Source organism: Grus americana, chromosome 1 (assembly GCF_028858705.1).
Source record: "Grus americana isolate bGruAme1 chromosome 1, bGruAme1.mat, whole genome shotgun sequence".
Classification (NCBI taxonomy): domain Eukaryota; kingdom Metazoa; phylum Chordata; class Aves; order Gruiformes; family Gruidae; genus Grus; species Grus americana.
The window spans coordinates 115,536,724-115,549,147 of NC_072852.1; the positions used below are offsets into that span (position 1 = coordinate 115,536,724).

Here is a 12,424-nt window from a genome sequence, read left to right on the forward strand (position 1 = left end):
TTCCAGAGGAGCTGTATGCTACAGAGGGGAGCATGGGAAAAGTGTGTACAGGAAGGAGCAGCAGAGGAGCTGTTACAGACAGACCACAACCCCTGCAGCACATGGAAGGAAAAGGTAGAGTAGGGAATGAGCCTAGGAGGAAGGGGAGGTGAAGAGGAGAGTTGTTTTAGTTTTTGTTCTTGTTTCTCACCCTCCAACTCTTATTTTTAATTGGCAATAAATTAATTTTCCACATATTGAGTGTGTTTTGCCTGTGACAGTAACTGGTAAGTGATCTCCCCCAACCCATGAGCTTTTTCAACTTGTGTTCTGCCCCTGTCCTGGTGGGGAAGGGGTACCAAGGCCAGCTCACCACCCCCACACATGCCTGCATCTTCACACTGGGAACAACCACGTTATGCCAAGTCCAAACAAAATGACAGTTAATGTTTTAGCAGTGAGTACATTTATTGAAGTGTTTCAAGTTCTGCACTCCACTGGACACTGTTCATAACTTAAAGGCAACAGAGCAAAACATTGTGACAGGCTCCAACTGGAATATTAAAAAACTCACATCATCACGTCATTTAAGAAGTACAGTTAAATTGTTCAATCATTTTGGTCTTCATCCCAGTCTTTCTTTCCTGATGGAGGTTTAGGGCCACCAGCTGGTTTTGCCATAATGATCTTGAAGATAGAAGGGAAGTAGAAAAGGGTAAGGTTAGAATCAGGCCCTTCGCCCACCTTTTACTTATAGCCATATGATGCCAACTATCAACATTCACTAAATTCATGCAGTTTCCCCACTCTGAACATAAGCCAGTGAATATTATTATCCTCTGAGATATTCACAAATTACATTATTTTTTTCCTTGAAAATGGCAGAAGCTGAGCCCTGATATACAAAAAAGGGCTTTTACCTCATTTTTGCATGCAAATTAAGACTTCAGTTAGTCTACAGAAAGTGAATGCTTAAATAGGCTAACGAGTGACTGGTTTACAGGATGCACGCTACAGAAAGCAGAAGAATTATCAGAGCTATTGCTCTGAATTAACAAGTCTAAATATCCTATCTTAAAAGCATAAAGTCCACTAGTGCTACCATGTTAAAGGCTCATTTTCTGCACTTGCGACGGTGACGAGTAAGGTAAAACTACAACCGTACTTGTCGTCCCTTCAATGAAAATTTGGTTTTAGGAGTAAAATTCATTTGCAAAGGCACAAATACAAAATGTAGCAGTCAGCACACACAAGACAGCAGTGTTATGTGTCCGTGAGAAAGATTTCATCTGCTGTGTGCTTGTCAAGATACTCATGCATGCACTCACACACAGATACCTCTCTGCTAGAGAAACAGAGCTTACTGCATACTATTTTTCAGGCTCATCTTTCCAGTCATCCTTATCCCAATGTCCTTGTTGCTTAGGGGCTTTTGGACCGCCTGCTGTTTTTGCCATAATAATCTACAGAAATTTTACATGCAAATACATTTTTGGAACAGTTCCACAAAGTATATAAAGTTAAGATTTTTGTCATTAAGATTATAACCTCCATTTTTCCTAAAAGCTGAATTTTCACATAAAAACAATATACGACAGAAAGCTTCTTGTGTTAAATCTTGTTCCTACAAAAGTTAGGATAACTTTCTGGATAAGAGTAGCAACTGTCAAATCTTTAAAAAAAGAAATATTAATAGTGCTCCTATGGAAGCAGCAACACTGCAACATCCCAACTCTGCAAGTTGAACAAACTGCTTCCTGGCTTTCAGAAATAAACAAACCACATTTTCAAGTATCCTATTTTTATGCCTTGCATTCCCAAAAGATTCACATATTTTGCATTAAGCGTTCAGCATGCCGAGTTAAAGGTTTCAGTTCAGCGCCCAAGTAACTTGTAAGCTTACCTGATCTACCCTTAGCACAGTTACTGCTGCGTTTGTAGCTAGCTTGATACCCCAGGACTTTCCAAGGTACGTGTCTAACACACCAGCTTCCAACATATCCTTCACAGCAGCAGCTTCGGCCTGTCAGGGGATAAAACATGATTCAAACTGTCTCAGGCTCCTACCTAGCAAGTTAGTGGGTTTTCAAGGTTACAGGTTCAGAACAAATTAACACTTTTCTGATCTCATCTTCTCTCTTCAGAAAACCATTCCTAATCCATTAACAGGAAGACTTAAGTAATTACTTTGTAATTCACCATCACATTAGTCCAGTATCTCACTTTACCTCCTACGTAAGGCCACTATACTACACTGAATTTAACTGCTTGCTGATGAAAAAAACCACACCACACTTCAATTCTAAGAAGTTATTCTAGACTGTGCAACACAGAGCTTCAATGATTTAAATTAATCTATAAATGCTTCATATTGATAGAAGTACATTTAAATATAACCCTGTATTGCAGAGCACCAAGTAATGTGAGAGACTATTTACCTCAATATCAAATCCAACATTTTTGTTCCCTTCCTGATGAACAGCATAAAGTTTGGAGATGACCTCATTAGCCTTTACTCCGGAGTTTTCTGCCAGTGCTCGAGGAATGGCTTCAAATGCCTCAGCAAACTTCTTGATGGCATACTGGTCGAGCCCAGGACATGTCTGAAGTGAATTTGAAAACCACGTCAGCATTTCAAAAACCATAAAATAGGGAAGTATTTTCCCCCCCATTTTTTTATTGATTTATATGCATTAAAACACACATATTTTGGTACAAAATAATATGTATATATTTTTATAAGTCACATACATATTTAAGTACATATATGTGTGCATATATGTATAAAAATAAAGAGTCAAAAAGCTTATTTGCCGTACCTCTCCGTAAGATGTGATCTGCTTGGCTAATTCAATCTCTGTTGCACCACCTCCAGGAACAAGACGTTTATCCTGTGAACATACCATCCCAAAATGAAGAGTTTTGCTTAAAGCATTATATTAATTTTTACTTTTTAGAATTTATATACTCTATCAAGAAGAACACAATAGAACTTTATCTCACACAGACTTACTAAGAATCCACTTCAGAGCAAACATGCATTATAATAGAAATTTACCAGAATTCACTCATTCAAGCCAAATGTCTTTGAAGAATAATAGCTTATTTTGTAAAAAGAAAAATAATAATGCAGTGGGGTTTGTGTCTGAAGTTTTTGGTGGGTTTTTTGTTTGTACAGGTATCACAAGGTGTTGGGTGGTAGTGTTTTGTTTGCTGCCTTTTTTTTTTTAATTAATTATTTTGTATATCCTTTGGCAAACCAGCATCCACTTAAGAACTCCCAGTCTTTTAAACAGAAGAGTAATCATCATAAATCAGAAGCCAGGACAACTCCTGGAGACAATCATAAACATACAGTCTGTGGCTGTTTCTGTACTCTAAAATCAACGTGCATGACACATAAAGTGTCAAACAAAAGTTTAACATTCTTTGCATGCCATCATCCAAGGAAATACAGAATTCCTTTTGCACTAAAAAAAAAAATAAAAAAAATTCAAGTCCACAAAAGCTGCTCAGAAAAAAAACTCTGAAGAACGGAGTTCTTCCATCTACAAAGCCTATCTGTAGTATGTGGAAGAAGTGCGTCTTGTCACCAACGAACTAGAAATTTAGTTTACAACCAGTCACTTTGTCCTGATCCCCAGTGACAAACAAAGCTATCTAGCTTTTCTTCTGTGCCTGGTTTCCAAGGAACATTACAAAACGTTCAGGGAAACGGTCAAAGAGCTAACTACCGTTAGAAAGTGGTAAAACCAATCCATCTTCAATGTACATGGTATTCACAAGGATGTCAGCAGCAATCTTTTTTACACAGCTAACTCGTCAATACTGTACAACCTTCTCTACACCTCAAGAAGGCTCCTAAGCTGATAATCTAAGTATCTGGTACAGCCTTTGTAGCAAACGAGCACAAAGCAAGCATAAGTCTTGCCTGAAACTGATCCAACAGCTCAGTTTTATTGGGTGTTCTGGTTACTTACCCTTGTGAGTACTTTGAAAGTATTTACACCATCATCCACTGCTCTCTCTATATCATCCATCAGATTATCTGTAGAGCCACGAATGAGTATAGTAGAAATGGCAGCATCCTCCTTTTCTGTTTAGACAGACATGCACATTTCTGAATTAAGTTTGTTTTTTCCATCTAACATCATACTTTTAGAACAGTAGCATTAGGAGCTCCACAGAACATACATACCATGCTTAAACACAACCACCTGCGTATCCCCAACCTCTGATAAATAGACACTATCGCAGTGACCCATTTCTTCTAGAGTAGGGGGAGTCTAGAAAGACAAAACAAAGAGTTAAGAGGTGAACCTACCTATCAGTTCTCTCCCTTCTGCTCCTCATTTGAAAAGTCCTTACCAGTCTGGGTAGGGCTGTTGCACCAACAGTTTTGCACAATCTTCTCAGATCCCACTTTGAGTTCAACCTTTAAAAACAAGTTTCCAAAACAAATGTTAAGACATACAAGTAAGCATTCTTTTAACTTGGCAGCATTTTGTAAACTAATGACATATATCAAAATATCAAGTTATAAAAATAAATATCAAGTTCTAAAATACACTCATCTATCTTTTCAAGTTATAACAATCTATTTTCAGGGATGCCATCCAAAGACTATTTTCCAAGAATTTAAAAACAAGTAAATAGGTCAAATACATGGAAAATATCAAACTTCATCTTCTAGTGCATAAGACTTGAATTGCTCTTTAAAACATCTCTGTAATAATCATTCAAGAGATTGCAGTGTCATGCTCCATTTCCAGAAGTTCAAGTTTTTTGGTCACCACCAATACAGTTACGGCTCTCAACACAGGACCACTTATTTGTGTGAGAACTGAGAGCTGCTGCTAGTAATTTGACTTTATGTTGTGCAGAATATATTTCAAGGACATATGAACATGCTTTATTTATAGATAAGAAGATATCTAAGGCCCACAAAAATGACAGAACAGCACTAAGAATTAGTTCTTCCATCCATCAAGACATTAGTGATGCACGGAGACGTATCTCATCATTCCTAAAGCATCACATGAGGACTGTGACCAGGAGGAACCATTACAGTATAGTCTTATATGCCTTTGAGGCCACACCCCTCTTTACCAGATCCACAATTTTTTTTATTTTTGATTCCAGATATGCTATAAAGGCACTTAAACCAGAATAACAGTACCATATACACAAGTTACTCTCCAATTAGCTGTCGAAGAGGTGAAATACTATCAAGAAACATAAGCTACGAAACAAACAAATTGCAGCTCAGATTTTCATCTACTAGAGAACCAGTCTGCAATATTTTGTTTCTAATTTGTTTGAGAGGCAAGAGACAATATGGCAAGTACATTTCATAAACCTGGTAAATAAATTGAATGTTTTTATGCTGTTCCAGCACTTACCTGACTAACATAAGATTGTATTTGTTGGCATAATGAAGTGCCATGTCTGCCACTTTGCCACCCGTTACTACTACGTTTGCACCACTATCAGCAATAGCTTTGACTTGCAAATCCATTAGGTTTTCTTCTCCCTTACTGAAATTCATCAGTTCTTCAGCATTCTTTATAAGTACGGTGCCCTAGTAAAACACATACGCTGTTATCAATTCAGCATTAACTACATGCCTAAAAGTTTTTGGCAAACGATTTTGTCTCCCAACCTATCCATATACCTCAAGTCATCCTATTTTATAATACTGCCACCCTTCCCAGGCAATGGGGTAAAACAAGCCAAAAAAAGGGCAATTCTAGCATTTCTAGACAGCCTTGAAGTTCAGACATTCCATCGCATAGTTTGGCTCAAATAACCAACAAAACCAACAACTCCCCAATCTCAAAAACCCTGTAAAGCAAAATTAGGTTCAGACTTTTTTAAACTAGTGAACTCAATATTATCAAAAATATCTCAATCACCAAGTGTCAAGAATATTTATAGTTAAGTCTAAAAATAACAGCACATAAGCATAAATAGGTATATAACTTATTTTGAGCTTTTACATACCTTAGTTTCAGTTATCATACCATCAAAAGGGCAGGAATACACAGCTATTTTTGCGTCTTTGACAGAAGTGACATCTCCTTCAGTTTCTTTTTTAAAAACCATGCCGTGAAGTACTGAGGAAGCAGAGATACCAGCACCCTGAAAGGAAAGAAATGGAATGAAAGTCATATTATTGATCATTTATTGTCAGAAAGCTGCACTACCCTCTATGAAAAGCAGTCCTTACATTCATTTGAATGTAGCAACTTAAGTTTTCATTGCAGCATGAAGAAATAAAACTTGAGTTGATTTAGCAACATCAAACATTCTCTTACAGGCTCCCATTTTAAGATTTGTTGGTGACATTCTTTTTCTGTGCTCAACTTGTTTTGTATTTATTAGCAGGGAAAAAACACAAGGGGAAATTCATACTAGATATAAACTTGTTTCAATGCTACATATCATAATGAGGCCTAACGAAAAGAACACAAGATTAGACCACTGCATTTCCACCAGCCTCCATCTTAGCCTGATCTTGTGACTGCTTCTACAACAAAGATGCAATCAACATCCCTGTGTATAATTAAGTTAATGTATCTGATTTAGTGTAAACTTTCAATATTAATGATTTTTGTTTCTGAAAGGTGCTGCTGGGCACTAAACAAGGAACGTGAAGACCCATTTCCAAAACTTATTATGCGTGCCACAACACAACAGAGATTAAAATAGAAAAAGCTCTTTTCAAAGTTCAAAGATCTGAATAGTAACTTTAATTAAACTGTCTACTTTAATAATACAGTAAAGCTAGCTACTTCCAACTTACCACAATTTTGCAGACTCTGATATTATCAACATTGAAATGGCCAGAATCAGGAAGAATAGAAACTGTTAGGCAGAGGGAAAAAAAAGGAAAAAAAAAATGAATTTGTGCTGCTTAATGATTTAAGTAGAACAATGACACCATAAATAAATAATACCTGGAGTTTTTCTGAAGTACTAAAATTCAATGGTTTGAGATGCTCGCCTAAATTTAAGGCAATTATAATCTGCTAATAACTTGCATCAAGAGAAACAGAAATTCTGTTTTTACAATGTAGTAATCAGAAAGCAACATCTATTCAGAGCGCTCAGTTAATTAAGTCTGAATATCCATTCACACATGTACACACAAAAGTGAAGTCTGACCCAGAACATTTTGAGAAAACACTTAAACATGTGGTTTTTTTTCCTGGAAATCTAAAGGGAGAAAACAACACAACTACAGTCTCACTTCCACTGTTCTGTGGCAATACACCTGAAGTGTAATACATCTTCCTAATGATAAAAGAAGAGGAAGGAAGATGGGTTTCTACTGTAAAAAGACTAGAAAGCTATTTTTATAAACATGTAGTAGGAAACACAGACCTTTTCTGAGCCACAATGGCAATGAAGAGTTCAACACAAGAAAGATTATACTCATTTCAGAGGCCAAAGCATTCCATCCAATTCAACCTGATAAACTAACCGTACCTTTTATATTGCATGAAGACATTGGTAATGATCATAAGCAAACCTACTCAAGTTTTTTAGAAGCACGCACACATCTGTTCTTGAACACTTACCACAGGCCTGAGCAATAAGCTTTGCCAAAAAATGTTCATTGCCATATTGTTTGCTCATCACTGAAGTGTGCAACAAAGATGCCACTTCTTCAACATCTCGAAGGTTCTTTGCAGAACAGCACACCAAGTCTGGAAGAATTTCTAGGGCTTTCTTACAAGCTTTTTCATATCCTTCAATGACCTGTGCAGAAAATGATAAATATTCACTACACTACTTCACTATGCATTCATACTGTTTGTGTCTCCTGTTCAAAGAGCCATAAAACATTAAAAAATGCAAAAGCTTACAAGGGAAGTAAGCAATCATAAACAACAAAACATACAGGGTTGTTGTTCATTCATCTCTATCTAAAAAATTAGTTCAGAAGGAAGCAGATATTCACAATATTATGACCCAAGAATACTGACCAACAGCAATCTGAATTCAAGCTATGTGAATTGTAATAACAATATAACTTGCCTCTGAGACTGATAACCCCATCCTCAAAAGGTCTTCTGCTAACTCCAGAAGAACTCCAGCAAAAACAAGGACAAAGTTTGTTCCATCTCCAACTTCTTGCTCTTGCATGTGGGAAGCCATCACAAGCATTTTTGCAGCAGGATGCTGGACCTTTAAAAGAAGTTACACATCGTAGTTTACAAGAAGTAAGCAAAAGTACAAACATATACAGAAAAAAATCAGATAACTAAACACTCCCCCCACAACATGAATTAGACATCTTTGATATTGGTTCTGGGCCTTTTTTTTTTTTTTTTTAAACAAGATGCAGTGGCTTCACAATCAAGCTCTGCAACAGGAGCAGCCTGAAGTTTGGATCTTCAAGCTGAATTCACATGTGTAACATGCAAAGTAGACATCTAAATTACAGTTCAGTTCTAGTGTTTTTCTGCTTAAAGACTGCAGTACTTTCCCTTTCTTTCAAAGAAATGCAATAAAAATGCTGTAGTCTTGAATATTATTAGAGCAGCTGTCATTTTATCCCAGAAAGTAACATGCAAGATTCATTAGATTAAGTAACTAGCCTGCAGATTATTTTTTAAAAACGGAACTGAGACTTCCACAGTTATTCTACTTATACCAAACACTAACGCAATGCATTAAGGAAATACTTAATACTTACGCTATTTTTATCAGTTAAGTATAGAATTCAGTAAAATATTATTTGTGTTGAGATACACATAGGAATTTGATAGTAAGAGGAAAAAGTTAGGACAGGTCAGTCTTCTCACACTTTACTGTATTCACGGGAAGATGCTGCTATATCCTCAGTTTCTTAAATCCAATTAACATATTCTAAGCAGAGAGAAGAACATGGCAACCACCAACACTGGGAGAATAACACAACAGCTATTACATTCAGAGTTTTCCAAACACTGTATTGTCTAGACATATCCTCTTCTAAATCTATGCTGATTTGGGGGGAACAAAGTAGACAGCTATTAAGTATCTCCTGCAACTACTTAATGCTGCTTTACAAAAGGGTTCTAATTTTCACTGTGAAAAATGTAGATGATTTACAAAATGACATCCACAAATCATGTGGCAGGGTGACATATATTTCCTTATTAACACTCAGAACCAGAGCAGCCCATGAACAGAAACGCTACTTCATGACTGACATCTTCTGAAGCAAGAAAACTTACCTCCAGCTCTCTCAAGATAGTAGCAGCATCATTTGTAACAAAAAGCTTCTCCAGATGATTGATAACCATTTTGTTCATTCCTAACGGGGCAAAAGAAATTAAAAAAATCATTCATTAGGCAAACACCATTTTGTACACAAATACTGCTTCATAACTTTCAGGTATATCTTACACATTAAAACATTAGCCCTATTTATAATTTAAAAACTTAAAGCATTTTTGCGAAATAACACTTCAGATGTGTTACATTAAGGAGAAATCAGTAATTTCTGAATAAGCAGTTTCATCTTCAAAATCTTAATGCATCACTTAATTAATCAATACTGGAGAACACCTTTTGTTTTGGTATACCTGACTGGACACGGTATGGTTATGCTCATTATGACTATCTACCGAGTTACTGTCTTTCCTTTAATTTTTTAGGTCTTCCATAGAGCAGTAAGATAGCAAAGATGACACAGTAACTGGCAGTAAAACCTAGCAAAGGCAGGTATATTGTGCCTAACTCAAGAGCTAACTAAATGAAGTCTGATCTCTATATCAAGAGTTCTAGAGCAAGCCCAATGTGTTTCCTCAAGGAACAAACAGTTGCTTCTCTGTCAAGGTAGGCTTAGTCTTCAAACATAACATTTTGCTCAGAAACACTAGAATAATTTTAGGATTTATTTACCATTTGGTCCGTAAGCTGTACGGGTGGTTTGAGCAAGTTCTTTGCATGCTTGGATGTTCCTATAGACAGCTTCTTCTAGTCCTGAATAATGCTAAAAAGAAAAATGTTCTGCTCAGAATTAGGCTAAGAAAAAGAAGAAAAGGATGAACAAGTCATTTCTCATCAAAGCAGCAATAATCTACTGAGTCCATGAAAGTTTTTGATTAATTTAATTTGGTATTTCACTTAAAGTTTAAACAGAAACTAAACCTTATCCAAAGTCAGTGATAAAAGAACTACTATTAACTCCTCAACTAGGCAGCTCAGCAGGCACAATAAGTTTCTGCACAGATAATCTGAACAGTGACTCAATTTTCAATACAGTTTGCATCTCAAGTCTTCAAAAAAAGTTAGTGGCATGCCACAGGGAAATAGAAAATAAGCAATACCAATTTGAGAGGGGCAAGGTTTTTTTAAGGATATGTTTCTGTACATGCTTCTTTACTGACAACTCTCTATTCCACAAAAGTCATTTAACTCAGTTCTACATTCAAACACATGCAGTTTGAAAATTCAGAAGCAGAACGATTCATAAAATCTTTGTGTTTGAGAAGCCAATCAGCCTAGCTTCAGCTTGGAAGCCTTAAGAAAAGGAAGGGTCCCCAGAAAGGGCCTGAAGAAAGAACAGGGCAAAACCTACAGCGTGGCCCATAAGAGAAGGGAGAATGGTACTTTCTAATAATATTTACTCTCTAAATACAAAACGCTGCAGAATGCCAGCTGCCTCCTTGTTTTATAAAAGGCAGCTCTTGCTATTGAATTCTGTATTAGAGAACCAGCATCTAAGCCACTTTGTTTCCCTGCTCTCCCCCTGCCCTTGGCATATGCCATTCTTTATCTCCAAGGAAGATTCTGAAAAGAAAAACATAGAGCTTTCTGAGTTGCTAACTTCACTATCCTTTCTGTTAGGTAGCAGCAACCAGAAACTTTCTTATTTTATTTTCCCCTGCAATAAAAAAAACCAAAACCCTTGCTTGTTTTCAATCCACTTTCTCAAACAAAGCTTCTCCTTTATCAGGCACAGTCCTCAACTACTATAAAATCTACATTTGTTAACCTTAAATACAATGAAAACGGATTTATGGAAAAGGAATATACGGAAATATTCTGTCACTCTACTGGCAAAAGTACTTTTCTTACGGGCACCGCAACAGAAAAAGAATACAGGAACGTACATAACAAGCGGGACACTGCTGAACAGCTAAATCTATAGCTGCCGGTGTGATTTTGCTGACCGCTACCTACAAACCCTCCCCGAACAAAACGCCTTCCTGGCGCCGTTTTCACAGCGCAGCACGAGTCAGGCGCGCGGCTCGGCGGAGAGCACCGCCGCCCGGGGTGCTGCCTGCCCGCCCGCCGCCCCGCCACGCCATGGGGACCCACGGAGCACCCCCGAGGCGGCGAGAAGCGGAGGCAGCGCCGGCAGGGGAGGGGAAGGGAAGGGGGCGCCGGCCCCGGCAGAGCTTTCTCGAAGGCCGCGTGCGCCAGGCACCGCCCTCCTCCCTTCACCGCCCCATGCTCGCGCGCCGAGCGGCGGCGCGGGGCAGATCCCCACCCCCGCCCCGCAATGGCCGCTGAGGGGACCAAACCCGGGGGGGGGGGGCGGGGGAGGAAGCGCGAAGCCCCCACAGAACCCCGCCCTGCGGGACGCATGGAGCCGCTGGGCCCCACCGGCCTTCCCGAGCCTTCCCCGCGCCGCCACGCTGAGAGTCCAGTCTCCACCCCCGCCCCCCATCCTCCTGAGGGAACAGCGCCTGCCCGGCGCCGCTCTCACCTTCGCCCCCTCCTTGAGCATCTGGGCAAAGCCCGGGGCCTTGGGGACATGCAGCGCCATCTCTGCTCCGCTCCGCTCCTGCCAGACACAGCGGCGCGCCGGGAACGACGGGAGAGACGGGACGCGCAGGCGCGATGGGGCAAGCGGGCCGCCCGCAGGCAGGAGGAGTTGCGCCCAGGGAAGGTCGATGGCGGGGCGGGGCGCAGGGGGCCGTTAGGCGGCCTGAGGCGCTGTGGTGGCCGGGGTGTGTTTTCCGCTTCTCCTCAGAATGGGCGGCAGGTGGCGCTCAGGCTTCGGCTTTCAGCTCCGGCGGAGCCCCTTGCTCCTCGGTCGGAAGAGTTTCCTGGAAGCCGGGTCCTTGAAAACACCCTCTCGCCTGACAGCTTTCTCTCTTCGCGGTCCCGGCTGAGCTCGCCAGAAGCCTGCCTAGCCGACAGCCCAATAAAGGCCCCTGAATTTCTAAAAGAGAATGAAGATTGGTAGAGCGGTTAGCGTTTAGAGACTGCTAACTTGAGGGATGACTGGCTCGTCCAGTGCATTTTGCTTTAGGTAAAATGAAACCAACCAAAATCGATGGTTCATCTCACTTTTACAGTATTTATGTAACATTTATGTCATTTATTTAAAAGGAAAAGAGCCTAGTTTATCTTTTCATGAAATAGGTAAGATAGTGTTGCTTGATGCATTGTACTTCATGCAAATCTCTACCTCTTTTTATCAGGGGTGTGAAGCATT

At 39.5% G+C, this 12,424-nt stretch overlaps 1 protein-coding gene across 3 annotated transcripts; it reads right to left on the minus strand.

The window, feature by feature from the left end:
• Nucleotides 1-428: 428 nt before the first annotated feature.
• CCT8 (chaperonin containing TCP1 subunit 8) lies at nt 429-11,847 on the minus strand. 3 transcript variants are annotated; one of them, XM_054812145.1, is made up of 16 exons: nt 11,690-11,847; nt 9,877-9,967; nt 9,207-9,286; nt 8,023-8,172; nt 7,563-7,743; nt 6,785-6,846; nt 5,983-6,120; nt 5,382-5,560; nt 4,348-4,414; nt 4,178-4,265; nt 3,960-4,075; nt 2,799-2,870; nt 2,418-2,582; nt 1,883-2,002; nt 1,351-1,442; nt 429-666 (listed from the first exon to the last, which is right to left on the minus strand). In XM_054812145.1, coding segments are annotated over exons 1-16 (1,662 nt in total). In that variant the 5' UTR covers nt 11,750-11,847; the 3' UTR covers nt 429-665. The 3 variants fall into 3 exon arrangements, with proteins under 3 accessions (XP_054668120.1, XP_054668113.1, XP_054668128.1); XM_054812138.1 differs by having other exon boundaries at nt 1,344-1,442; XM_054812153.1 differs by lacking the exon at nt 1,351-1,442.
• Nucleotides 11,848-12,424: the final 577 nt, after the last annotated feature.

Coding starts and splice junctions, on each gene's coding strand:
- CCT8 (XM_054812145.1), bottom strand. CDS start 11,749: ATGGCGCTGCATGTCCCCAAGGCCCCGGGCTTTGCCCAGATGCTCAAG. Junction 7,744..8,022: donor TGGGGTTATCAGTCTCAGAG/GCAAGTTATATT, acceptor TTTTCTGCACAG/GTCATTGAAGGATATGAAAA. Junction 6,847..7,562: donor GCTTATTGCTCAGGCCTGTG/GTAAGTGTTCAA, acceptor TCTGCCTAACAG/TTTCTATTCTTCCTGATTCT.